The following is a 27,900-nucleotide window of genomic DNA, read 5'->3' on the forward strand; positions in this document are numbered from 1 at the left end:
AATATTCACTAGCCCTACTGATGAGTCTACAAATTCAAGTATTGGACCAACATTCTTTCCTTTCATGAACTGCATGCTTTTTGGGAAGGCGCCGATTATGACTAATAAAGTAGGGATTTCAGGGGTTGAACAATGAACGAATGATTGGCTCCCACTGATCATTTTTGATTCATTGCTAAATTTCAACTGCTCTGGCAATAACGTCTGTAATTTTTTTTTTCGATTTTGACTAATTTCACTTTTGTTTAATCAAATTTAATTGAGCACAAGGCACAACCAGTCTGAAGAAAGCTTCCCGAAAGAACATGTAGTTTGATTACGCCCTAAGGTCTTTCTTGTCAATAGTGATGCCCTCAATACATCCGCTTAACCCTGAACATGTATTGCAAAAAATAAAGCGGCCAGGCCTACTGCGTTGCATTAACGGCAGAGACAAATTCTGTTAACGGATCACATTTCACAGAATCAACTGGGGAGGAAGAATACGAAGAATACATACCGCATAGGTGTAAATTGACAAATAATTATTTTTTTGAGGAAGAGTTTGAAAAAAAATTACTGATTTTGTTTTAAAATACAACAATAATTCATTTATTGGATCTATCTTCGACGTAAACTATAAATAAATTGCAACAACATCAAGTTAACTTGTAGTATTTGAAGTTCTTATAAATATCACTTTTTCAAGATTCAATGGTATATAACGGTAGATTTGAGTTTGATTTGTTCGATGAGCCTGAATAGTTTTTTTTTCTATGCATTGAAGAAGTTGAAAGAGAGCATTGTGCTGTGTAAAATTTCAACTGTGCGTGCACCTTTATTGCTTTTGCTTGCTTGTTTGACTTTTAGGAAGTCTCTTTTTTCTGCAGTATAAATAGAAGCTTGCATTTTTAAACATATATAAAAATTACAATGCTAATAGTAAGGAGGCGTTTCCAGTATCACTAGGTTAAGTCTATGTGTGCAAACTCTGCGGCTGTTTCGGAGGTCTGCCCAGAATTTGCGCTGTTTTTGGTTCGCGTAGAACTCTACGGATGTACTGAAACATACACCCAATACGGCACGTAGTTTTCTCTGATTGAATCAGCAAATTTTAAATAATTACAAAAATAATAGGTTATAAATACTGAGCTTGATTTTTTTTTTTCATTCGTCTAAGTGCACTTTTAAGCCACTTGTTGCATCGTGTACAGCTTGGCGTAGGTTTTGCTGTGCGCCATCAGCTCGTCGTGTGTGCCCTTTTCCACCACCACTCCGTTCTGGATTACACAAATCATGTCCGCGTTCTGGATTGTGGTCAGCCGATGCGCGATCATGATGCAGGTCCGGTCCTTCCGGGCGTGATCCAGCGCGTTCTGGACAATCTTTTCGCTCTGGTTGTCTAGCGCTGACGTGGCCTCGTCCAGCAGCAGAATGCGAGGATTGCGGACGAGCGCTCGCGCGATTGCGATCCGCTGCTTTTGACCGCCGGACAGCTGAGCGCCCTTCGCGCCGAGGCTGGTTTCGTAGCCCTTGGGAAGATTGATGATGAACTCGTGGATGTTGGCCAGCTTGGCGGCTTCGATGATTTCCGGCATCGGAATGTCACGCGAGTTGTCTCCGTAGCCGATGTTCTCGGCGATGGTCCGGTCGAACAGGATTGGTTCCTGCGACACGAGGCCCATTTGGGCGCGGATGCGGCCCAGCTGGTAGTCGGTGGTGGCAACGCCGTCAACCGCCTGTAAAAGGAATGTTATTTTAGTTGGATTGTTTTGGACGGCAACACGGTCGTGACTAAAACGTACCACTTTGCCACCTTCCGGGTCGTAGTAGCGCAGCAGAAGTTGGATGCACGTTGACTTGCCGCAGCCGGACGGTCCAACCAGCGCAACGGTGTGGCCAGGTTTGATCTCCAGGTTCAGGCCCTGCAGAATCGGTACGGTCGGCCTCGTGGGGTAACGGAACTCGACGTTGCTGAATTGGATGCCACCGTCGTGATTCTGTTGAAGGAAGGGTTACGTTGAGGTTATGTTTATTTTTGAAAACAAGATTAACACCTACCTGGAACAGCGGATTGTAAGAACTTGACGGGTTGTGCATCTTTGGAATGCGATCAAACAATTTCGATAGACGACCAGCAGATAGCATTGCTGAGTTCACGTTCGGAGCATAGGCCAGTGCTTGTCCCAACATCCAAGCGCCGAAGATCAGCGCTTCGGATATTCTGAAAAGAACTTAGATTAGTATTCTCAACTAGAATATAAATCAAAGAAATCCTCACTTGATCACATCCTTGTAGTCCAAATCTTTCTCCGAGACCAGCTTGCCTCCGTAGAACAGTGCCAAGCCGTAGCCCATAAACGGCATGATTTGACCCAGCGCAAACACCGTTCCTCGAAGTCGCGTCTTCTTCCGACACGCCACATCAACCTTTTCCATTTCTTTGTAATACCGCTCAAGAACGTGCGGCTCCTGTCCCAGACTGGCAACCGTTCGGATGTTGGAGATCGCTTCCACAGCCAGCTTGATGGCACCCTCCAGCGATTGCTTCTCCTTCAGTCCGCTGGATTCCATGTAGCGAGATTCCAGCATGATAGCTCCCAGCACGACCGGAATTGCGACCACCGAAACGAGCGTGAGATTGACCGAGTAGTACAGAGCGATTCCGATTCCGATGCAGATCGTGGAGGCAGCCTGTAGCAGCGATCCGATGCGAGTTCCGGTTGCGCCCTGCACGCTGGCACAATCTCCGGAAAGCCGTGCACAAAGCGCTCCCACGGCATTGTTGGTATCGTCGTACCAAGCCATCTCCTGGCTGAGGATCGCCTTGAAAGTCTTTTGTCGTAGTCGTGCCGTAAGCCGAACTCCGGCCACGTTGAAGAGATAAGTCTGGAAGAAGGTTCCCACCCCGGTGACGAGTCCGAGGACCAAGAACAGCGATGAGTAGAAGTTGGACTCGCTGCGGACAAACTCGGCGTCACGATGGCCAAGAATGCCGTACATCTCTCCGAAGAGAACGGCGAAGGTAGGGAAGGACGATCCGACGACCATGGAAGCCGCACAACCGAACAGAATGTACGGCCACTCCGGGGAGTTCCACTTGAGCAGCCGGAACATCGACACCGGGTACGCTTTCTCCGTGTCTTCCTCGACCACCTCGGCCGACTTGCTACCGTCAGACTCGTCATCCGAACCCACGACATCGTCGTCCGTGGTATCACCCTTCTGTCCATCCGATACCACATCCAACTCATCATCGTTCTCGTCGTGCTTTTGCGCCCCACTTGCAATAACCAGATCGTAATACATTCCCTTCTTGGCCATCAGTTCATCGTGGGTTCCCTGCTCCGCTACGACTCCCTTGTCGATGTACACGATCTTGTCGGCGTTGGTGATGGTTGACAATCGGTGGGACACCACCAGGGTCGTACGACCGCGGCTTGCCTTTTCCAGCGCGTCCTGGACTCGCTTCTCGGACGTTGGATCCAGCGCGGAAGTCGCTTCGTCCAGCAGTAGAATCTTCGGATTCCTGATCAGCGCTCGTGCTATGGCAATTCGTTGCTTTTGTCCTCCGGACAGCTGTGCTCCCCGCTCCCCAATCAGTGTGTGATACCCATTCGGTAGCTTAGTGATAAAAGTATGGCAATTGGCAATTTTGGCAGCTGCTTCAATCTCATGGTGGTCCGCGTCCGGCTTTCCGTAGCGAATGTTCTCTGCAATACTGGCGGCAAACAGCACCGGCTCCTGGCCGACCACTCCGATGAACGATCGCAGCCACCGGATGTTCATTTCGTTGACCTTGTTTCCGTCGATCGTTACGGTACCCTGTGAAAACAGTCGAATCTTGTATCAAAGCCAATATTTAGCAGATTCTCAAAAAAACTTACATTCATTGGATCGTACAATCGCTGAATCAGCTGCAAGCAGGTCGACTTGCCACACCCGGAAGGTCCCACCAGGGCTACCGTTTTGCCCGCTTCCACGACCAAGTTCAGCCCCTGCAGCACCTGCACGTCCTTCCGCGCCGGATACCGAAACTGAACATCGCTAAAGGTGATCTCCCCCCGCAGCGTTTCCGGCTGCAGCCCGTCCTCGCCCAGCGAATCAATGTCCGGCACGCGATCAATCACCGAAAAGATGCTCGCCGCCGATCCCTTCGCCGAGGCGAACGCTTCCAGGTGAGGAGACGACAGGCCCAGATTCTGCGCGCCGGCCAGCACGCCAAACAGTACGATGATCAGCACAGCCGGCGTGTAGTCCACGACGTCCTTTCCGCGATCCTCCAGGATCAAGCTGATCCCGTACCAGAACGCTAGCGCGTAACAGCAGTAGATGATGAACCACATGATGCCGCCGCCGATGCCGGAGAAGACGCCCTTCTTGCGGCCGTTGATTTCGGCCGACGTCAGCCGGCTTCGGTAGCGATCCTGCTCTTTGCGTTCACCTCCGAACGCCACCACCGTGCGGATGCTGCTGAACACCTCTTCGGCGACGGTTCCCGCCGACGAGTACGCTTTCAGTTCTTTTTCGGTGAGTGAGCTTTGAACCTGGAAAACACACAAAGCGAGCGTAAAGTGCGCTGATTGCGAGGGGAAACACATCGCAAATTTCCGCGGCTGCACGCCGCTAACATACCTTCGCCACAACCGCTGTCGCAATGATGATAAACGGTGCACAACTCAACACCACCAGCGTCAGCTCCCATCCGTACACGAACGAGGCCAGCACCGAGGCCGTGAAGGACATGGCTAAAAACGTAAAGATCGACAGCTTCTCGCCGATTCCTTCCTTTAGCTTGTCCAGATCACTGTAAAACAAAACAGTTAGGGTTATTCATATCTTATGGTTTTAGGATTTTAGAGGAACTCACTCTGTCAACCGGACGGCGAAGCTGTCGTCGCTGTTCAGGTCGTACCAGGTCATGTCCTGGCGCAGAACGGCCCGCAGAAAGAGGCGCCGTATCCGGCTGATCTGGTGCTGGGCCGAGCGGTTGATCACGTCGATGCTGAGCGCCGACGCTAGGAACTGTATCACCGATATAAACAGCACGCCCAGGCCGAAGGCTTTGGCATCGTCGTAGATGGCGGCATAGTTCTCCGCCTCGGTGGCATTGATCCTGAAAGAAGAATTGACGATCAGTCATAATCAGATGATTTATGCACTTTAAAGTGTCTTGATGAATATTTGTTCGCCCGGGGAACTCTCCGGACTCGTGCATTAATTAAATTGAGTCTGCGGCGTCTTGTTTGTCGCAAGTAATCACGACGCAAAAGTGTGAAAAGTGTCAATTGATATCAATTGGTTAGCCGATACTTCGATACTTGCTACACGTGCTCCGAGCACGTGCTCAAGCCATTGATTGTTTTCGTCGGAATAGTTCAAGTGGACGTAAATCTTCGATTTATTGAAATTTGCATTCTCGTTTTATCAAGTGTCATTCCAGTGGGGAGTCACCAACAAGGTGTGTGTGATACTTACAGAATTTCACCACCTCCAAACATGGACAGAATGGAAGTCTCCGGCGATCGGCCGATCCCTCGCGTTCGCTCGACCAGCTGGGCTGTGAACTCACCGTACAGTATCACACCGTACGGCAGTCCCAGGGAGGCTAGCGAAGCCAGCAGGATGCCCCCGACGGTGGCTGAGATTTCTCCCCATGTGGCGAACCGGAACTGGAATTGCAGAAACAGAAACAATGTCTTCAAAACCGAAAATATGCTCAACAAAATTTGCACTCACCAGCTGAAGGTACGACACCGGCTTGTAGCTGCTCTCCTCCTGAACGGTTTTCTGGGCGGCCTTTTTGAAGATGATGTTCAGCATGTTTGTCGAGCCGCCGCCCGCCTTGTGGCTGCACTCGGACATGGCGTCATTGCTGATGCCATTTTTATAGTTGACCACAACCGGCTGGGAGCCGCCGTTCTGCTGCGGGTACTCCTTGTTGGTCATTGTGAGATTCTGCTACCGGTCAGCGGGATGTGACCTGGAAGTAGAAATGAAATATTTTGTGGTTAAAAACTATACATGATTTGTAAGGAATTTATTAAATTGCTTAGTTTCATTCTTTTTTTTAATTTTTTCGTGTAGTTATTATTTCAATCCAAATTTCTATCATACAAGAAACCATCCATGTCTTTGAAAAAAGCAAAATATAAAAGATCATTATTTTATTGGAAAATGTAAAAATATTAATTCATTTAAAATCAATTAACAAAACACTCACGTAACAAGAAACATTACACATTACAAGAATTGACATGTTTTGAGCTCAAAAATTTCTCGGCAGATTAGTGGGCATTGCATTTGAAATTTAGATTTTTTTGACGAAAGATAGATAACAGACATGAAACTTCAAGAACCAAATATTTCTAGGTATTCTTAGGAGCAATATTCCCTTTTTCAGCCTACTGAGCAAGGCTACATTTTAAATGTTTTAATATTAATTCAACTTTTTTTAGATATTTCGAGTTCTTTTTGGAATGGTCCAATAAGCCATTATTTTATTTTTTGCTGTTTGGGTGTTTTTGAAGAAACAAAAACTTTTTTCGGTACTGTACATCGAAAATTTCAAAAAAAAGCATAGATTTTAAAATAAACCCAAGCATGTTAAAATTATTCTAAACACAGAGGATTGTATTTTAAATTGATGTCAGCACTTCAATTTCTATTGAAATTTGAATGCTTATTTTGAAAAAAAAAATATTATTTTTTTGCCCACTGACTTTTCGGACCGGGATATTTGTACCAGCCTAAAACCAGATAGAAAAAGAGGTAAATTTATAACATCGAATTTTCAACTCGACGTACGTTTTACTTTTTTCTGTAGCATGTTTTTTTTTTAATTCTGAAAGTAATTTAAAAATATTTGTTTTTACTTAAATTCGATATGAAGCACATTTAAATACTTTTTGCTCGTTTATTTACGACCCAATATTCAAATTAATTAATTTATTAGTTCATGATTGTTCATTGCTAACAAATTTTATTTTTTTTTTGACTACCTTTTATAAGAATAGCGACAAATTTAGATTTTTTTTCCAGCAACACAATTTTTAATTAATTTTATTCCTTATTTTAAAGAAATTTAAAATACACAACTTTTTCTCAACATGTATTTTTAGCACAATTTTGCACAATCATTACAGTCCAGACTCGATTACCGAAGCCTCGATTATTCGAAGTTTAGATTATCAGAATATTTTTATGGAATTTCAAATAATTGAATCATGAACAAACAAAAAACGGTTTTTTTTTTACTTTTATCATCAGAATTGATCCATTTTAGTCAAATTTGAACAGAAAAGCTTTTTTTTTTCAATATTTCTTCAACGCCATTTTGGCCACCATCTTAGATTTAAATTTTCTATATCACTTTAGCGTAGTTTAGGGGCCATACTCAAGCGCGACAAAGTGAAATTATTCCAAGGCCGTCGAATAATCGAGTCTGGACTGTACTACAATAAATATCTCCGATACTTTTCAAGAGGAACTCGAAAATAAGAAGACAATATTTAATTTATTTTGAGCCACATTACTGAGAAGGAGGACCACTTTTTTTATGAAACTAAACGCTCGTTTTCGTTTCTTGTATTTCTTTGTTATTGGTAAATTTGCCCTTAGAATGATAATATTGCAAGTTATCATGATTCATTATTATTTTTCACTTATCTAGTTCCATTTGATTTTCTTCAACATCTGAGTTCTGATCCCATTTTCAAATAAGTCCAGCACGTGCTTCGAAGAAAAATTTAACGATCACTCGCCTCGCTGAACATACTAGCAACAAAAGCAATCACTTTTCAATTGGATACACAGTATTCCGGTAGCTCTGGTCCAGTGCTAAATAGATTGGAATATATTCTTGAAACACTTCTCAATCATACCTTGCCCAAGCAATTCGATTCGAACAGCTGACGATTGTGATTGGTGTGGACACTTGATGATTTGTTCAGGAGTGTTTATTCAGATCTGTCCTATAATCATCAAACTTTTCAAATCTAATTGAAACTGACTGGGTTAAACAGCAATTAGGGCTTAAGTCAAATTTATTCGTGTCCACCCTCACCCGCTCGTGCCGAACAGTTGGTGAGAAAATGCACCTGAAAGTTTAACGTTTCCAGCTGTGACTTTAAGTGCCACTTATTAATTTCTTTAATTTATGAGCTCGATAGAATGATTGATCGATTCAGAAATACCCTCTGGACAAATTGCAGCTAATTAAAATTCCCCTCCCAAGAAAAAAACCGATAAATTTTGCTGATCCCCGCGCGGGTTGCGAAATATCTTAATTACAGCAATTTCTGTAAAACATATAACTCACGATTCTGGTTGTCACAACGGAATTCCAGACTGCCAATAGGGGGAAGTTCGATGATCGATAGCTTCAGAACAGAATTAACATCCCGCGCGGGTTAAAACATCCCAATTGAAGAGGATGCGCCCGTGTTTGATTCAGCAAATAAATCAACGATTTATGTTAATCGCTGTGAACTGTGCGGAATACATTAACACTCGCGTTGCAAAGTTACGGGTGAATTCACCGCGCACGTAAGGTTAAGCTGACTGCGTCAGACCAACGGATTATTCCTGTTGGATGGAATATTTTCTAGCAAGTTTAAACAAGTTGCTGGGGAATTTTTAAACTTATGTGACTGTACTTTGTTTTGAACTCGTGATCGTTAAAAATCCCTTGAAATATTGCCACAATTTTGCGTTTTTTACGACTAGTTAAAGAACCAAAAAACCGATATCCCTCATGACCAGACTATAGTTGTCTTGCGTATCCACAATAATCAAGGTAATATGAGCCAATTAGAAGAACAACCTAGACAAATCTGATGCTCGTAATGCAAATGGTCCGCAATTTGTAGTGGTCTCCGCTGGTTGTCCATTACTATCGCAAAGTAGCAGTGGTTTGGCCGTGATTTTACCCCCCAATGTGGCGGGTAAACTTAAAATAATGAAGCACTAAATTGTGCGGGAGCACTTTTCCAATTTAGTAGTACTAATTTATTAATTAACTTATTTTGGCGTTCAGGGGTTAGGGTCCCGTACCAACAGTACTACGTAATTGTTTTTTTAGCTTTTTGGAAATTACGTAAAAGCAAAATATGTTTCCTGTCCCAAAAAATGGATTGAATTTGACGTGAAGGCCTTGAATTGTACCCACTTAGCAATTGATAGAAATTAATTCATTCATTTAAAACATTTTTACTTAGTTTTAATGTATTAAACTGCTATGTGTGTGCTACACTGAAATAAAAAAAAGTACCGAATTTCTAAATTCTTGGAATTTTGCCTCCTTTGCTTATTAAGTAATCTAAAAAACCCTATTACTAAATAAGGAAAGGAGCCAAAACTCCTAGAACTTAGGAATTTGGTACTTTTTTTATTTCAGTGTATGAGTGAAATGTCAGTCACCTTTACACAGTTGAATTTTTGCAAGGTTGAAAGTCATGGTAATATTACATCGGGGAACGGGTACATATTTTATGTCAAAAAATGTGTAATTTTACATTGAATAACAAGCCTAACCCGACAAACTTCGTCTTGTCTTTTTTTATTTCTTGACGTATAGCTTGTTTGCTTATTCAGCCTCCTGTGATCAAAATTTGAGTTTACCTAAATTTTCCCATACAATCTGCAGATGCTCCGGAATCGGTCCCAGAGTGGCTTAAATGCAATTTTTTAGCATATAAACCTTCCTTGGGCTTACACGAACCTAACGCAACAAAAAGCTCCTCGATCCGACGTTCCGTGTTAAACTGATTCGCGTTCGAACAAAACCATCGAATTTTTTTATATTTATAGAAGATGTGTAAATTTTCCTATATTTTAGCGTTTTGTCACTTTTTCACTCTAAATTGAGGTGATATAACATCATAAAAGAGGTTGTATTACAACTACAAGTTTTACACCTTCCAAATTTACACAACTTTTTACGACAAAGTTGTAGGAAATTAAATTTCCTACAAGAATCTCACACATACTTTTTGCCTAAGGAATTGAGTCATAAAATATATCTTAAGATTCTCCAATTTTTTTTTCTTGTCACCCTAGTGCACAGCAACCTTGCGAGTTGTTGTCTTCTTATCCAAAAATTGACAAACTTATAGACCCAATCCTGTAACAATCGGATTGTAAAAATAGGCAAATTTTGTTGTAAGTCACTAAGTTGATAGTATTTTAAGAGATGAATAAAAAAATATATCGATGGTTACCTTAGTTTCGAAAATACTAAAATATCTGTAACAAAAATCTTGGTGCAAAAGCTCTGGGTGATGTGCACCGTTAAATGAAATAAAAGTTGAATGATTTAGGCAAAACAAAATAAATTAACATATTGAATTGAATCAGAACTCGGAAGGGTGAGTTTTGGAAATGCTGAATTCGTTCAAAGTTAATATCAAGCTTATTTGTGTTTTTTATATACGCAAAATTAGTCAAATCTAAAAATATTCCGGAAAAATGCCATTTGTTAAAATATTGCTGCAATAGATTAACTAAAATATGCAAAATATAAAACATAAGTCGCCACTACTCGAATTATACTCTTAATTCCTCCTTTTATTCTGAATTCCTCCCCCTGTCCCTGGCTGTAACTTAAGCAAAATTCACTTTAATTTCAAAATTCAAAATGCATCTGAAAAAAATGCAACTAAATGCAGGGTGGAGCAGCCCAATCGGTTAAACCTTAAGGAAGTTATTGGCATTTTAGTGAAAAAATAGCATAATGTTCAAACTCAAATAAAAAACTGTTCCATCCAGATATCAACTCGGTTCGACCTGCAGCTTGTAGGGGACATCTGGGACTACCATCTGAGACTAAGAACGCTTTGGGTAAGGCAGTTTAACGAATATGATAAAATTATCACCAGAAAATGGGATCTAAGGGGTCCTCCGAGCTAAAATTTACAACCAAAAAATTCACTAAAAGAAAAGTGTCTTATAAATATGTTAAACTGCCTTACGCAAATCGTTTTCAGTCTCAAATGCTATTTTTTCACTAAAATGCCAATTACTCCCTCTGGATTTAATCAATTCGGATGCTTCTCCCTACTTTTTGTTGCATTTTTTAAGCCCTTTCAGATGCATTTTGAATTTTAAAATTAAATTGATTTTTTCCTAAGTTAAAGCTTTTTTAAGATTTTTTACGTTTTTGAACCTTCAAACTTTGTGTCCCGATTTGCCCCATTTCCCGATGACCTAGAGTGCTCATATTTTGGCCAGATGCTAGTAGTCGATGCGAGATGGGAATGCTTTGCTCGTGGACTCGCTCTTAAAATTCGTTAAAATGTTGCGTCAACCGAATTGTTTAAATTTAGAGCCTGCTGCGCGTGTTGTCCTACAATTATTTTTGAATCGTTCTCTGAAAAAAAAAATATTTTTCCTGATCTGATAAGAATTGTCTATGTTTAGGATTTGGCTATAGATTTTCAATCACATTTTTGTTTTGTTGATTTTTCAAACAGTAACTTGATACGTCAAATTTGTTCAGTTTTTTTTCAGTTCTGAGTAACAGTTATATTTTTTTTTACCTTTTCAATGAACGCAAATTATTCCAAAGAATTTTTTTAAACTGTTTCCTTTTAACACTTTAACTTCAGGTACTTTTTCATTCAACTTTTTTTCACAATTCTACTCTGAATTGTTTTCACTTTTGCGAGACTATTTCCTCGAAGCTGCCACCAGTCACAATCTTCCCAGCTTCACGATCCCATCGTATAAAATTTCAATCTCGAGTATCACTTTTCACTATCCCCCACTTGTTCACTAAAATAATTCACTATGTTCCTCCGGATTGCGTCTATAGTTCCCTGGCACACTGCGCCCGACTTTGCATCCGTTCCGCGCGACAACCTCCGATCGACTGATGCTCCGATTCCAGCTTTGAGTTCCGACTAACTTGCACAACCAGCAGCACCCTAGACAGCAGTCACTCAGCACAGTTCCCTGAACGCAGCATCATCCCCCTACACAGAGGCGTCATTATCATTCCGCGGCACGCGATCGATCGAGGAATCGCGCGCCAAAGATTTTCCCATCGCCGCCGGTGTGCGTGACTTCCCCGGTTCTACAGGTCGTCGGTTCACGTCTTAAGGAACCCCACATCCACGGGCGCGCTCGAAAAGAACTGCTCCCCCATGTCTGGAAGAGAGACTCAGCAGGGATTTTCCAAGATTGTTGCAACGGCTGGGTAAATGTTGACTAATCGAAACCCAAGTCTGCCGAGACGACGCGATGGGGATCTACCGGAAACGAACACAGCTGGGCAGAAGCGTGGTTTCAGCGTGGTTATGTCATGCCAGGTATGGGTTTGGGTAAATGTTTCCAGAGTGAAACTTTAAATTTCCCCCTTTGAACGTTGAGCGGTTTGCTACAAGTAAAACGTCAACAATGTCGGGTGTCAACCATTTCTCATGTCTGATTCATTTAGCCGGGTTCAGCATTTTCAGCAAGCGTCTGCTTAATTGTTTTGAATCAGCAAGAATTAATATAGATCACTTGACTGTCGGAATGCGATCGTTCAGGGCAGTGGTGCTCAATGACGAACACAAGTGTAACGATGAATTTCCTCTTTTTATAATTGCCTTATTTCAGGATGTTTTTGTAGTACATAAATCTTTTTTTTTTCAGAGTTATCATACATAACAGAGTATAACAAAAAAAACCTTCTGTTACACTTTGAATAAATCTTTTTTGTGAAACTTTAACCCTCTACCGCCCAATTTTTGTTTTTCGAAGATTTATATTTTTTTCCGTGTTATATAGTAGGTCATTTTGAGCAATTTTTGTTCGGCAAAAAACTTTACTTCTCTTGTTTAATGTTTTTCTTGTTTTATTTTTAGTATTTCAATTTGCATTTATCTTGTTTATTTAATCTTTGTTCTTGGTAGTATTTAGCCTATTCTACCACCTCCGATCATAACATTTTGCCTTTCAGTTTTTTTTCATGTTTTTACAGTCACTTTTTCAATTTTTTGCTTGTTTTTCATTTGTTTCTGCTCTAGAATGGCACGATTATCATTAAAATTGTAAAAAAAAATGCGTAGAGGAATAGGGACACTACAAAAATTACTGCATACTTTTTTTTACTTAAATTATAGGAAAGGTTAGTAAAAAACACAGCCAAAGAAGATAACTAAAAAATTACATTTTTAAAAACTTTGACAAAGTCAGATAAAACAAGTCAAACATCCAACCCTAAAATTTTAAGAGTTCTTCTTTCCAATGCTTTTTAAACATCAAAAATTTGTTGAAAAATGTTTTTTGGTTATTTTTTTAGACCGAAGCCCGTCCAAAGGCGGGGTTGGGTTGTAGAGGGTTAATTCATAACTTTTCAAATTACAGAAAAAATAATAAGATTTGTGCACACACACGTGCAACCAACCAAACGGGACCACGCGGCCGCTTCTTACAAATTGAGTTGTTTCCATGTATTTTTAGATCTACATTCTATACATGCAAATAACTCGCATAGGCATTTGGAAGGTGTTAGCTCTGCCGAGCTTCGGTGACCCATTTCTACGCTGGCTAGCCGAGCGCGAGGTACTTCAGCTTTATCGACAAGCCCCGCCCTGAAGAACGTTTGCACTAATCGGGTTCAAACGTTATTTAGAACTTCCGAACCCTTGTCAAATGGACAAGGACCCAGCGCGTATATAGTTGATAGCAACAGTATTCCTAATTCCAGTTATAGCTCACCAAGTCGCGATGGCCTAGTGGTTAGCATTTTTGCTTACCAATCCAAAGGATGGGGGATCGAACCCCGACTCGAGCGACTTTGATTTTTCGTTCATGTTCAGAGTTTCAAGATTTATATTTCCTATACTTTCTCGTTGGGAGCAGATGGGAATCGAACCCAGGACCATTCGCTTACAAGGCGAACACCGTAACCAGTAAGCCACGGCCGCTCCTTACAGAAAAAATAATAAGATTTTCCCAGAAATTTCCTGTCATTCTCGAACGACGAAACGACGTACTAAGGGCTAAAAAGTTGTTCTTTCCAGCACTGAAATGTTGAACTTTTCAGCACTTGTGTCGAAAAGTAATACTGTTAAATATTGTTTTAGTTTAAATGGTGAAATGGCTGGACATTATTCCACTAAAATAGTGTTTTTCGAGATTCAAAAAAAATATATTTTTTTTTGCAATTCCGTCGTGAAACTACTTACTTTCCCTGTCATTCTCGAATGACGAAATGGCCTACTTTTCTCTACCAAAACTAATAGAATGGAAAATTAATACATTCCAATAGAATTGCTGAAAAGTTCTACTTTTCAGCACTGAAAAGGATGTAGAAAAGTTGAATTTTTCAGAACTAGTATCGAAATAGTAGTTTTGCAACAAGTTGCAAAAAGTGGATTTTTTCAGCACGAGTCGTACAAGGTTCACCGAGTTGGATAAATACGAAGAGTGCTGAAAAAATCAAGTTTTGCAACGAGTTCCATACAATTTTTTTTGCAATTCCGAAAAACACCCATTGAGTGAAATTTTAAGTCAAATTTTCATGTATTTTGTCAATAAATCGTTTAACCCTTTCAGGCCTGAATTTTCAAAAAAATATTTTTTTAGCCAATGATGGGAAAATGATTCTTAAGACCATACGAAAATTATGACCCATCAGGCTTGAAAGGGTTAAATCAAAAAATGTTCAAAAGTGTTACTTTTCGTAACAAGTGCTGAAAAGTTCAACTTTTCAGCACCCATTTCAGTGCTGAATAGTTGAACTTTTCAGCATTTATTTTGAAAAGTGTTGCTATTCGATTCTGTTATTTTTGGTACAGAAAAGTAGGCTATTTCGTCGTCCAAGAATGACAGGAAAAGTAAGTAGTTTCACGACGGAATTGCAAAAAGTAACATTCTTCATTTTTTTTAATTGAACGATAAATGTATTTAACACATTAATGTTTGACATAAAATTCTATTCAAAAAGCGTTTTCCGGAATCGTACAAAATATTGTTAGCAACTCGTTGCGAAACTTGATTTTTTCAGCACGAGACGTAAATTTATCCAACAAGATTCTCCGATTGGGATAAATACGACGATTGCTGAAAAAAAAAACAATTTTTGCAATTCACCGTTTGAATAAAAACAAAATTGAAAAGTTTATGTCTTTTCGATACAAGTGCTGAAATGATCAACTTTTCATCACCCGTTTCAGTAATGAAAAGTAGCACAGTTTCACGATGGAATTGCAAAAAAAAACACAAATTTGAAGAAAGTTAGGTCGTACTATTTCTGAGATATACCAAATTAAAGTTGGCAGTTTGAAAAAACGGGTGCCACTATATCCAATCACTACTTTGACCAAATCGGCTGAAATTTGGACTGAATACTCTCAAGATAAATCCTGATTTTTATTTGTTTTGTCCTTATTCATCCATCACTCAGGATCTGCGCAAGTTGCCAATATTACTAAACTAAGGTTTCGAGGCATTTTCGAATGGTGGCTTTAAAAAAAATGTTTGAAACCTAGGTCAACAAGAATAAAACAGCCTCGAATATATAGAACCACTGGTACGCGATTCTTGTTTTTAAACCAATCAGTCGCCTCAAACCAAAAAATTGTATCAAAACAAACCGCAAAGATCAATGAATTTACTCGTCCCCCTAAAACTCATTAGACTAGATAAACTTGGTCATCGCGAAATAGGGTGAGCCCTATTAAGCCTCTCGAGGGTACAATGCTGGGAAAAAGTTATTTAATAGTTTTTACACTATACACAAAATATGCACGCCGGCTTCTATTACGTCGGCGCATTAGGCTAATCAGAACTTTTCTCCCCACAAACTATCGATAGAGTTGTTACCGCGAGAGGTAAACCCAGCGGTCTTGTTTAACGATCGAAACTATTGCACAATTACGCTGATAAGAATCAGAGCCTGACCCGCTCGACGTTGACGAGTCGACGAGAATCCGTCGAGGATCGTTCCAGATGTTTTGAGTTGTAGGGTTAAGAGTTTGACCTATTCAAAATAACAAATGTCCCGCCCGTGTGGATCAATCGGACCGCGCACTGGACTCACAATCCAGAGGTCGCCGGTCCGAATCCCGCGGCGGGCGCTCTAAAATTCTTTGTGTAAATATGGGTATTCGGCGCCGTCGCTCCGTGCCATACTTTCATACACTTAGGAGCCCAGGGCGGCGAAGTCCTTGTAGATAAAAAGGAAGACACTAGTGGTTGGTACTAGAAATGGTGGCCGACAGCTAAAAAGTCAACTTCGTTTCATGTATTTGGTTGTCGAATTACAACTTTTTAAAGAATCTTTAGTTGTACACTCAAACCCCGATGGTTAGAGTCGACACCAACTGTTGTCACTTTTTAGTTTGACACCTCTTTTACACGTAGTTCACTGCCCCTGATCGCATAAATGTCCCATATGCATTTTCATAGTTTTTGGGCTATTGATGCAGTTTTGTTCAGAATCGCGAGATCTTTCAGAAAAGCCTATAACATCCAGTACTTTGTTCTAGAAATCAAGAGGAAATCGAGTTTTTTCGTGAAAAATTAACACGTAACCTTATGTGTGGGACAGACTTCAAATGCGTTTATCTCAGCTTGCTGTTTTTGCATATGAGCAATTCTCGCTGAAACCGTCCCACTAGATGCACATGTTCTCAAATCGTTACGGCAATGTTCTCATTCGATTCGGCGCACCAAAAAACCATATAAACAACCTTCGAACCGATGAAATTGTCAGCCGTTAGCCACCTGTAAAGCAAAACTTGTTTTGAACTATGGATTTTTCGAAAAATGCCCTATTTTGGAGAAATGATATCTCCTAAAATATATTACCTAACATCAAAAAGTTATATATCGTTGGAAAGGTAATCGCAAGAGCTTTCTATCGCACTTTGAAAAACATTTCAAAATTATTTTTGAAGGGTATTTTTCAAGGTTTTTAAGAAACTTACTCTTAATTTTGATTTTTGACCGTGTTCGCAACCACTTATCATTACGCAACCATTTTCATTCGAAAGATTGGACGATTTTGCATAAAATCAATTTGAGAAAAGTAGTGTAATGAAATAGTTTTCGTATAGTAATTAGCGCATGAAAGAAATTGGTCATATTTCTGTTAAAAATAACCAAAGCTCAGACTTCAGAAATGAGCCATATTTACAGGCAAAACAAAGCAGGATTGTATTTTAGCCGAATGTACAGTTATCTGAGGCAAATCTGGACATTTAGGATGAATAGGAAAAGCTATTTAAACTATGTTTTCACTAATCAGATCATATTTTTAATTTGTTTATGTACAAACAAACATAAACAAACAAGTTTCTAAATTTTAAGCTTTTAAGTACTCTGAAAACTAATGTCCTCACTTAGACTGTAGTCTCGATTCGCCACATTTCACTGAAGTAATATTTTATGTACAGAATTTGTTTTGGGAAGGTCTGCATTATTCGAATAACCTCAATAGTGCACAAAAAAGTGCAAAGTCGAAATCATTTTTATTTTTTTGATCAAGTTAAAACTTGGTGGGGCTGTTGATACCATCAAAATAAGCAAAAAACTCGATTTTCGTCCAAATCGGACTACGCGCTTTTATTTGACATAAGTCAATTTACGATAAATTTATCTTTATTTGGGGTAAAAAACTACCCCCATTTGAAAACTGGATGAAAAATTAACTTTAAAAACAAAAAAAAAGTGAAAAATCCCTTTGCCCAACATACGGGGCAAAGCTACGCACTTAATTTCATTGGGTAATTGCCTGGTTCTCGACATAAAAGCGATTTGAGATACATCCAAGTACTACGTTTTGAAGGCAAGTGATAGGGGTACCATTTGGTACATACAAAGAATCAAAAATAGTCTATGGTCATCGGTGACAGAATGATTGTCACTAGGTGCTTACCTTTGCCCCGCTCTTCTCTATTCTATGTAAAAAAAAAAGTTCAATGAATCCGAACTTTAATTTTAATTGCTCTCAATATGAAAACAAAGTATAAAGTTTTCATTTGCGCAACATAAATACACTAAAAATAGTTTTAATTGAAAAACAACACATATTGATTCTACGTCCAATTATCTTTCTAGTGAGTTCTGGCTTGACTCTGAACGCTTGCGGTTTTAGAGAAATAGCTGTTTGAAAATGAAGGTTTTTAACATTGTTTACAAAAAAAGCGAAACTTTGTGGTTGTGTCAAATAAAAGCGCGTAGTCCGATTTGGACGAAAATCGAGTTTTTTGCTTATTTTGATGGTATCAACAGCCCCACCAAGTTTTAACTTGATCAAAAAAATAAAAATGATTTCGACTTTGCACTTTTTTGTGCACTATTGAGGTTATTCGAATAATGCAGACCTTCCCAAAACAAATTCTGTACATAAAATATTACTTCAGTGAAATGTGGCGAATCGAGACTACAGTCTAAGTGAGGACATTAGTTTTCAGAGTACTTAAAAGCTTAAAATTTAGAAACTTGTTTGTTTATGTTTGTTTGTACATAAACAAATTAAAAATATGATCTGATTAGTGAAAACATAGTTTAAATAGCTTTTCCTATTCATCCTAAATGTCCAGATTTGCCTCAGATAACTGTACATTCGGCTAAAATACAATCCTGCTTTGTTTTGCCTGTAAATATGGCTCATTTCTGAAGTCTGAGCTTTGGTTATTTTTAACAGAAATATGACCAATTTCTTTCATGCGCTAATTACTATACGAAAACTATTTCATTACACTACTTTTCTCAAATTGATTTTATGCAAAATCGTCCAATCTTTCGAATGAAAATGGTTGCGTAATGATAAGTGGTTGCGAACACGGTCAAAAATCAAAATTAAGAGTAAGTTTCTTAAAAACCTTGAAAAATACCCTTCAAAAAATAATTTTTGAAATGTTTTTCAAAGTGCGATAGAAAGCTCTTGCGATTACCTTTCCAACGATATATAACTTTTTGATGTTAGGTAATATATTTTAGGAGATATCATTTCTCCAAAATAGGGCATTTTTTCGAAAAAATCCATAGTTCAAAACAAGTTTTGCTTTACAGGTGGCTAACGGCTGACAATTTCATCGGTTCGAAGGTTGTTTATATGGTTTTTTGGTGCGCCGAATCGAATGAGAACATTGCCGTAACGATTTGAGAACATGTGCATCTAGTGGGACGGTTTCAGCGAGAATTGCTCATATGGGACATTTATGTGAACATAGGCAGTTCACACACACTACCAAACGTGTGTTTTGATAGTGTGCGTGAGCGCCGTGTAAAAAGTGACAGTTCGACACTTTTTAGTTTGACTTTGACCAACCAACGGGGTACAAACTAAAAAAGTGTCAAATAAAAAAGTGACCAACCACCGGGGGTTGAGTGTATGTTAAGGTTTATTAATAATTCAGATTAGTCTTTTCACCAAACCACCTATATTTACTAGCAACAGTTTCCAATTGTGTCACATCTTTTTTTATAAACTGTAATGGCACTACCAATGATGATTAATGGCATTGGCATTATCGTAATTGCATTCAGTAAACCCACCATCATCACTTTGTCATGTAGGTGTTTCGTTGTTCTTTCCAATGGCCGTCGTGGCAGGGGAGCGTCATTATCGATACCGTCATCAAACGCCGGTATGACTTTGTGAATGAAAGTGACAGCCGTGTACAAGCCATTCAAGCTAGAATTTCCCACCGAGTCGATATTGCACGTGCCGAGTGAAAAGTACAAAAGGCCAACCCAACGGGAACGGTCAATCGGTAATCAATTAGCAGGGTAAACAGCTGCTCGGCTTGACGTGGAAGTCCGCCCCATTGCTTCCGAGGAGTTGTCGTTGCATAACGTCAAGGTTGTCTGCCGGCCGAGACCCGACCCGCTACCGAAAGCTTAAGCACAGGCAATTAGACTCGGCTTTTAGCAATTTAAGCGAAGAATTCGTCTAATGAGCTAACAGCATATCTTCGCAACATCTTTGTTGAAGCGTTGAAAGATAAGCAGTTGTTATCTTTGACTGGTGATTTGAGAATCATCATCCGTTTGAACTTCCGATATGGGTGAGAATTGGCGAAGCTTGTTTACTCTTTTTTTGCTGCCATACCGTATTGTAGCTCCAGCCGCAGTTACTGGACTGCTTTTACTGCTCTCTAGAACAATAAAATGTAATTTCAAGTTGGTGCTAACGGCTAGGGTTGTTGGCCGAATCTACTAGGGTCAACTAAGTGAGAGTGATTTTTTTTAGTCAGTATTGAGTAAAAGCTGAACATTTCCGTTCTATAGTTGCGTAGAGTTTATAGTTCCAGTTTTTTTCAACAGGTTTTAAAAAGTACAGAATAAGTATACCGTAAAACGGGGTGACTTTGATAGGTTTGCGATTTTTCCGCAAAAAGAAGAGTACAATTAAAATACGTACGAAACGGTTGAGAATCATACTGACCGTGGTAGAGAAGTGTTCAAAGTACATCAAGAAGGACTTTTAATAAAATTTTTAAAAATTTAAAAGGTTAGTTGGCCGACATTAACTTTGAAAAATATTTTCAACGGCCTAACTATGTTGATGTTAAGTCATTATTTTAAAATTCTCAAAGTGTCATGATTTTCTCAATGAACATGATTCGGAAAACGGAATGCATTTTCGGATTCTTTGGAAAATATTCCACTAGGAGAAGGTTAAATAAGTTTGTAAATAATAAATAATATGCGTTCTTGAAAAACAATTGAAAAAAATCTCCAAATTTATAGGCAATTTCAGTAGAGCACATTTCATGTAGAATGTGAAAACTTGTGATTCGTGCTTCGAATTCAGTATAAAATGCAATATAAATCGATAATTTTATTAAAAAAAACTTGTTTTAACAAATTTCAGGCAAAATTCCGACTTTTTAACAATTTTACCTAAAATTTATATGTATTTTGTTAAAAAAGCTTATAAACTTAGTTAACTTAATATAAACATTGATTTTTTTCTTGAAAACTTTATTAGCTACTTAAGTGATGGTACATTTAACGTACAAATAAAGTTTAAACATCTTAAATATGATTTTGACAAGAAAAACTATGACTAAAACTATCACCCTGGAATTTAAACTAAGAAGTTTTAACTTAACTATTTTTCTAAACACTATTGAAAAAAAACTTTTTTTCCAAAATAGTGCATGGACTTTGTGTAACCTACCCGGGGGGATGGCAACCCTATTCCAACCAAAGCAAACTGTCAACAGTTGACATTAGCACGGTTGTCAAATGAGAGCCCACTGTTGCCACCGCTGGGATGGGCACACTGGCCGGCGGTGCAACGCCGGCGGTGTAATCAGCCGATACCGTCACAGCTGTCAACGCGCGCAAAGAGGACGGAAAAAGTGTGTGTGTGGCCACCAGTGTAAACACGCGCGCTGTTCGTTCACCATTTTTCACCTGGGAGAGTGCAGACGTTTTTGGACGAGTTGGAGGAGATTTTGCGGATTATTACGGAGGAAAAGTAAGAGTTGTAGTTTTTAATATTGAAATTTATTGAAACAGTGCAACCTAGAAAACCTGTAAGTAGAAGAAAGCAAAATTAGTGAAATTTTAGACTAATTAAACAAGAAATACTTACCCGACAGCAACGAAAGGTCAGCGAGCTGCTCCGTCGTTCGCACCGTCATTTGGGGTGAAACTGTACTTTGGTGATCCGTGAGTAAACCTAAAAATAAAGAAGAAAAATAGTTAATTAATAAATTACACCTTCTGGAACAGGAAGAGAGCAAGAAGGAGGGAAAGGAAGAGGAAGTGGAGGAGTTGTGAAGGAAAGAGGAAAAGTTAACGTAGGAAAGGAGACCAATTAAGTAAGTTAAAGGGACCAAAAATGTAAACTTAAAAACTAAAATAAATACTTACTTGCAGTTTTGTAGCTGCTTGAAACGCTGCTTAACAAAAAGTTGGGGTTTTAATTACCGACCACCCGAACAAACTACAAAATTAATTGCGGGTTCGGTATTCCTCTCCCACGATGGCTGACGAAAATCCGGACTTCACGAAGACTCCCTGCTCAACCTGCAAAGAGGTGTCGACCGAGGATGAGCTGATGGTGGGCTGCGATAGCTGCAAACTGTGGTTCCATACTCGGTGCGTCAACTTCAATCCGGCTGACAAGAAGTCGGGGAAGAAATGGTACTGTCCGGACAAGGACTGCCAGAAGAAGAAAAAGACTAAGAAGTCTGTTGAGGTACCGCTCCCAGTGCCCCCCGAGTTGCAAGAGAAGCTGGATGCTTTGGAAGAAACTCGGAAGCGTGCGGAAGCGGAACAGGAGATGACGCGAGTCCTGAAGGAGAAGGAGTTTGAACTGGCTGCTTATCTTGAGGAGCGTCAGATGAAGATCGACGAAGAGCTCCGCGAGAAGGAGGCCACAAGGGCCGAGAAACTTCGCGAGAGGGATTTCAAGCGGCGCGAGGCCGATCTAGCGGCGGAGATGGTGAGGAAGGAGGAGCACCTGAAGCGGATTCAACAGCTGGAAACTACGTTCCGGGACAAGAGCGCCTCCATCGACAAGCTGCTGAAAAACAGTAGCACTCCGCTGAGAAACCCCGAAGTCAAACCGCTGACTGAAGGAAACGTCGCTAAACACGACGGGCGCGAAGATCCTAAGGACAATCCGGTGAAACCTGGGGACATTCCGGTTAATCCTGGGGCCAATCCGGGAACTCCTGGAAGCAATCCGGGTTCTACGAAGTCGTCTAAGAAACCGGAGTCCTCGTCGGATAGTTCGTCGGCGTCCAGCGTCTCGACCGACGCAAACGGTGACGAAAAGAGCGGAAAAGCGGCGAAGTCGACCAAAGTTGATGTGTCCAAGCCAGACGGGCTGGGGCAGCACGGGTTGGGTCCAACGAAGGCCCAGCGAGCCGCACGACAAGGGCTGACAAGGAAGCTGCCAGACTTCCACGGCAAGCCAGAAGAGTGGCCATTGTTCTTCGCGGCCTACCAAGCGTCGAACGAAGCCTGCGGGTACACGGACGTGGAGAATCTCGTGCGCCTACAAGACTGCCTGAAAGGCAGAGCGCTCGAGGAGGTGCGTGGCCAGCTCATTCTGCCCAAGTCGGTTCCGCGTGTGATCGCCAAGCTTCGCCAGATCTATGGTCGCCCAGAAGTGTTGCTGCAAAGCCATCTGCAACGAGTGCGCAAGCTGGAACCGCCGAGAGCGGACAAGCTGGGATCGTTCATCCCGTTCGGCAACGCTGTGGAACAATTATGCGAGCACATCGAGGCCGCAGAACTAACGGCACATCTGGTCAATCCGATCTTGATCCAGGAACTCGTCGACAAGCTTCCGGACGGGGAGAAGAGAAGTTGGGTGCACTACAAGCGCAAGAAGCGCGAGGTGAATCTGCGTACGCTCACCAACTTTCTCTCGAAGATCGTCGAGGACGCGTGCGAGGCGACGGTCAACCTAGACTACAAACCGGACGTCAGAGCAGCGTCGGGATCGAGCGGTCGAAGCCGAAACAAAGAGAAAGCCGCGCTGTTCAACCATAGCGTTGCAGAGGAATCTACAGAGCGGCGAGAGCAGAAACAGCAAAGGCCGTGCAAGGCGTGCCAGCGCACGGACCATCGGTTGTGGAACTGCGAGGACTTCAAGAAGCTGCCCTACGAAGATCGAGTGAAGATGGCGACGAAGTGGAAGCTTTGCCAACGCTGCCTGAATGACCACGGCGGCCAATGCAAGCTCAAACTTCGCTGCAACGTCGGAGAGTGTCGCGAGCCGCACAATGCTCTGCTTCATCCGGAGACGAGGGCAGTCGGCATGAATGCACACATTACGTCCACGAGTCCCGTGCTGTTCCGGATGCTTCCGGTAAAAGTCTACTGCGGTGAGAGATCAATGATCGTGCTCGCTTTCCTCGACGAGGGTTCGTCCCTCACCCTGATCGAAAGTGGTCTAGCCGACCGTTTGGGGCTGTTGGGGACGAAGGAGAAGCTCACCATCAAGTGGACGGCCAACATCACGCGAGTGGAACAACATTCGAGGCGGACAAATCTGTGGGCGTCGGCGATCAACGGGTCGAACGGCGAGAAGCTGCTGCTGCAATCTGTCCGCACGGTGGACAAGCTGATGTTGCCACGCCAAACACTAAATGCTGCTGAGGTTTCGTCACACTACGATCATTTGCGCGGGCTTCCGATGGATTCGTACGACGGTCGGCCAGGAATGCTGATCGGGTTGAATAACATTCATTCGTTCGCACCGCTGGAAACGAAGGTCGGCACGATTGTCGATCCGGTGGCAGTCCGGTGCAAGCTCGGCTGGACGGTCTACGGACCGCGGGATGCAGAGTCGGCGGGCGCGAACTGTTTCCTCGGATGCCACCAAGAAGTGACGAACGAGGAGCTGCACGATCTACTCAAAAGCCACTATTCGCTGGAAGAAGCGGTGGTGACTGTGCAGCGGGAGTCGGTCGAGGATCAGCGCGCGAGGAAGATAATGGAAGAAACTACACGTCGCGTGGGTGACCGCTTCGAGACCGGACTGCTGTGGAAGACCGACGACGTCAAGTTCCCGAACAGCTACCCGATGGCCGTGAAGCGGATGAAGCAGCTGGAGAAGAAACTTGAGCGTTCGCCGGAACTGTACGACAACGTCAAGAAGCAGATTCTGGACTACCAGGCCAAGGGATACGCGCACGAAGCCACCGCGGAGGAACTGAACGAAACGGATAACAACAAAGCGTTCTACTTGCCGCTCAACGTGGTGGTGAACCCGAAGAAGCCGGGGAAAGTTCGGCTGGTTTGGGATGCGGCGGCGACGATTGGTGGAGTCTCTCTCAACTCGATGCTGGTGAAGGGACCAGATCTGCTCGTGCCACTGGTGTCGGTGATCTGTGGGTTCCGCGAACGACGGGTTGCTTTCGGCGGGGACATCCGCGAGATGTACCACCAGCTGAAGATTATCTCCGGGGACAAGCAAGCTCAACGCTTCCTATTCCGGGACAACATCAACGAAGAGCCGAAAGTGTACGTGATGGACGTCGCTACATTCGGGTCGAAGAGTTCGCCGGCGTCGGCGCAGTACGTCAAGAACCGCAATGCGGAAGAGCATGCCGGTCAGTACCCGGACGCCGTGGCTGCGATCATCAATCGGCACTACGTCGATGACTATTTCGACAGCGTCGACACCGTCGAGGAAGCTGTCAAGCGGGCGAAGCAGGTGAGCCACGTCCACAAACAAGGTGGTTTCGAGATCCGCAACTGGGTGTCCAACTCGCCGGAAGTGCTGACTGCTCTGGGCGAAAAGAAACCGATGAGTCCGGTGTTGCTGAACCAGGACAAGCAAACACCCAGCGAGCGCGTACTCGGCGTGCGGTGGGACCCGGAGATGGACGAATTCGCCTTCGCCGTGATGCACCGCGAAGAACTGATGAAGTACCTGAAAGAGGGGAAAAGGCCAACCAAACGGATTGTACTGAGCTGCGTAATGGGATTTTTCGATCCGCTCGGCCTGCTGTCGCCGTTCACAATCCACGGGAAGATCATCATCCAACATTTGTGGCGGACCGGCTGCAGATGGGACCAAGCCATCGACGACGAAGCCTGGATTCTGTGGAAGCGGTGGACGGCACTGCTGCCGGAAGTCGAAGCGCTTCGGTTTCCCCGAAGCTACTTCGGCGATGCGATGTCCACGTCGGTCGAGAGTCTCGAGCTGCACATCTTCAGCGACGCGAGCGAGCTGGCCTACGGTTGTGCGGCGTACCTACGCGCGGTCATTGACGGCCAAGTTCACTGCAGTCTCGTCATGGCGCGATCGAAGGTGGCACCGCTGAAACGACAATCAATTCCACGACTGGAGTTGATGGCGGCGTGCATGGGAGCGCGCATGAGCCAGCAGATCCTCGGAACTCACACGCTGCAGATCGACCGTACCGTTTTCTGGACCGACTCGAGGACCGTCCTTGCGTGGCTGCGCGCAGATCCCTACAAGTACAAGCAGTTCGTCGCCTTTCGGGTCGGGGAGATTCTGGAGCTGACGAGACTGGACGATTGGAGATGGGTGCCTTCCAAGAAGAACATCGCGGACGTTCTCACGAAGTGGGGACCTGGACCGCCACTGCAGAACGATTCGGAATGGCGGAACGGTCCGGCGATACTGTTCGAGCAGGATGACCTCGACTCACCGCCTGAGCAGATCGAGGAGACGAACGAAGAAGCACGAGGCGTGGTACTGTTCCACGGGACAGTCAACGTAGAAGCGGTCTCGACGTGGACAAAGCTGGTGAGGGTGACTGCAACGGCGGTACGCTTCATCGAAAATTGTCGTCGCAAAAAGGACGGCCGTCCAGTACTGACTGCAAAGGCCACGAGTCGCCTAGCCAAGCTGGTCAAAGCGCAGCACGAGACGGATGGTCAACCGCTGCAACAAGACGAGCTGCAAAAGGCCGAGAGGATTCTGTGGAAGCAAGCGCAGTTCGAGAGCTTCCCTGATGAGATGAGCGTGCTGACAAAGAACCTACAGCTGAAACAGGGTGAGTTGCTGGAGAAGATCGAGCGGTCGAGTCCGCTCTATAAGCTGCTGCCGGTGCTCGACGAGGATGGGGTTCTGCGCGTTCGTGGGAGGCTGGAGAAGAACGCATCGATCCCGTTCGACAAGCGATTCCCGATCATTCTGGGTCGAAAACACGCCGTCACCAAGAAGATCATCCAGCACTACCACGAGAAGTACGGTCACGCGAATCGGGAGACCGTGTTCAACGAGCTGCGTCAGAAGTTCTGGATTCCGAACGCACGGGCCGCGATCCTGGAGGTGGTCAAGGAGTGTGTGTGGTGCAAGGTGAACCGTTGTGTGCCGTTCGTCCCAACAATGGCGCCGCTTCCGGTCGAACGCACTGCAGCAACCATGCGACCGTTCAGCGCGGTGGGCGTCGATTACCTAGGACCAGTCGAAGTCACGGTGGGCCGCCGCAGAGAAAAGCGCTGGATCGCCGTCTTCACGTGCTTAGCGGTCAGGGCGGTGCATCTTGAAGTGGTCCATAGCCTCACCACGCAATCGTGCCTGATGGCCCTCCGGAGGTTCGCGTGCAAGCGAGGCGTTCCCGAGAAAGTGTTCTCCGACAATGCTACGTGCTTTCGGGGAGCGGACGCGGCGATGACGAAGGCGATCAACAAGGAGTGCGCGGAGCAGATGACGTCGGCGACCACTGCATGGTCCTTTATCCCACCTGGGACGCCCCACATGGGCGGGGCCTGGGAACGGATGGTGCGATCGGTGAAGGAGGCGTTGCGCGCACTCGACGACGGACGAAAGCTGACCGACGAAATTCTCTCCACATCTTTGGCGGAGGCCGAAGACATGATCAACACTCGGCCTTTGACGTACGTCCCTCAAGAGTCCGCTGAAGAAGAAGCCATCACGCCAAACCATTTCCTGCGCGGGACGGTAACGAGCGCGGACCTCAAGCTGGACGAGACGGTGGACACCGCTGCAGCACTACGAGACGTGTACAAGCGAAGCCAGCAGCTGGCGGGCAAGATGTGGGAGCGGTGGTCGAAGGAGTACCTGCCCTCGCTGAACCGGCGTCCAAAGTGGTTCGAGGATCGCAAGCCCCTCGAAGCGGGTGACCTGGTGTTCGTGGTCGACGGCAAGAACCGGAAGAGCTGGGTACGAGGTCGAGTGGTGGAGGTGGTCAGCGGGTCGGACGGACGCGTTCGGCAAGCGGACGTGAGGACAGCAGACGGAAAGGTCAACAGGAGAGCAGTGGTTAATTTAGCGGTGTTGGAGATCAGGGACGGTAAGTCCGACGCGCCGGAAGGCCCGACGGATCTTACGGGCTGGGGTGTTGCCACCGCTGGGATGGGCACACTGGCCGGCGGTGCAACGCCGGCGGTGTAATCAGCCGATACCGTCACAGCTGTCAACGCGCGCAAAGAGGACGGAAAAAGTGTGTGTGTGCCACCAGTGTAAACACGCGCGCTGTTCGTTCACCATTTTTCACCTGGGAGAGTGCAGAC

The 27,900-nt window shown here is 43.5% G+C and overlaps 2 protein-coding genes across 3 annotated transcripts in view; one reads left to right on the forward strand and one right to left on the reverse strand.

The window, feature by feature from the left end:
• Positions 1-562: 562 nt before the first annotated feature.
• Positions 563-27,900, reverse strand: part of LOC6050364 (multidrug resistance protein homolog 49) — a 37,725-nt gene continuing 10,387 nt past the window's right edge. The window contains exons 1-10 of one of the 2 annotated variants that reach the window (XM_038261848.1): positions 11,517-11,881; positions 5,719-5,962; positions 5,458-5,651; positions 4,850-5,095; positions 4,615-4,786; positions 3,867-4,526; positions 2,261-3,804; positions 2,041-2,203; positions 1,785-1,979; positions 563-1,718 (exon numbers count right to left, since the gene is read on the reverse strand). In XM_038261848.1, the coding sequence (XP_038117776.1) occupies positions 1,167-1,718; positions 1,785-1,979; positions 2,041-2,203; positions 2,261-3,804; positions 3,867-4,526; positions 4,615-4,786; positions 4,850-5,095; positions 5,458-5,651; positions 5,719-5,928 (3,936 nt within the window). In that variant the 5' untranslated portion in view covers positions 5,929-5,962; positions 11,517-11,881 and the 3' untranslated portion in view covers positions 563-1,166. Of the gene's footprint in view, positions 1,719-1,784; positions 1,980-2,040; positions 2,204-2,260; positions 3,805-3,866; positions 4,527-4,614; positions 4,787-4,849; positions 5,096-5,457; positions 5,652-5,718; positions 5,963-11,516; positions 11,882-27,900 lie in introns of those variants that run through there. The other variant, XM_038261849.1, reaches the window with a different exon arrangement.
• On the forward strand, positions 21,218-27,781 carry LOC119769264. The gene is made up of 2 exons (XM_038261214.1): positions 21,218-21,464; positions 21,531-27,781. The coding sequence occupies exon 2, from the start codon at positions 21,917-21,919 to the stop codon at positions 27,779-27,781; it is 5,865 nt and encodes a 1,954-aa protein (XP_038117142.1). The 5' UTR covers positions 21,218-21,464; positions 21,531-21,916.

Source organism: Culex quinquefasciatus, chromosome 3 (genome assembly GCF_015732765.1).
Source record: "Culex quinquefasciatus strain JHB chromosome 3, VPISU_Cqui_1.0_pri_paternal, whole genome shotgun sequence".
NCBI classification, from domain to species: domain Eukaryota; kingdom Metazoa; phylum Arthropoda; class Insecta; order Diptera; family Culicidae; genus Culex; species Culex quinquefasciatus.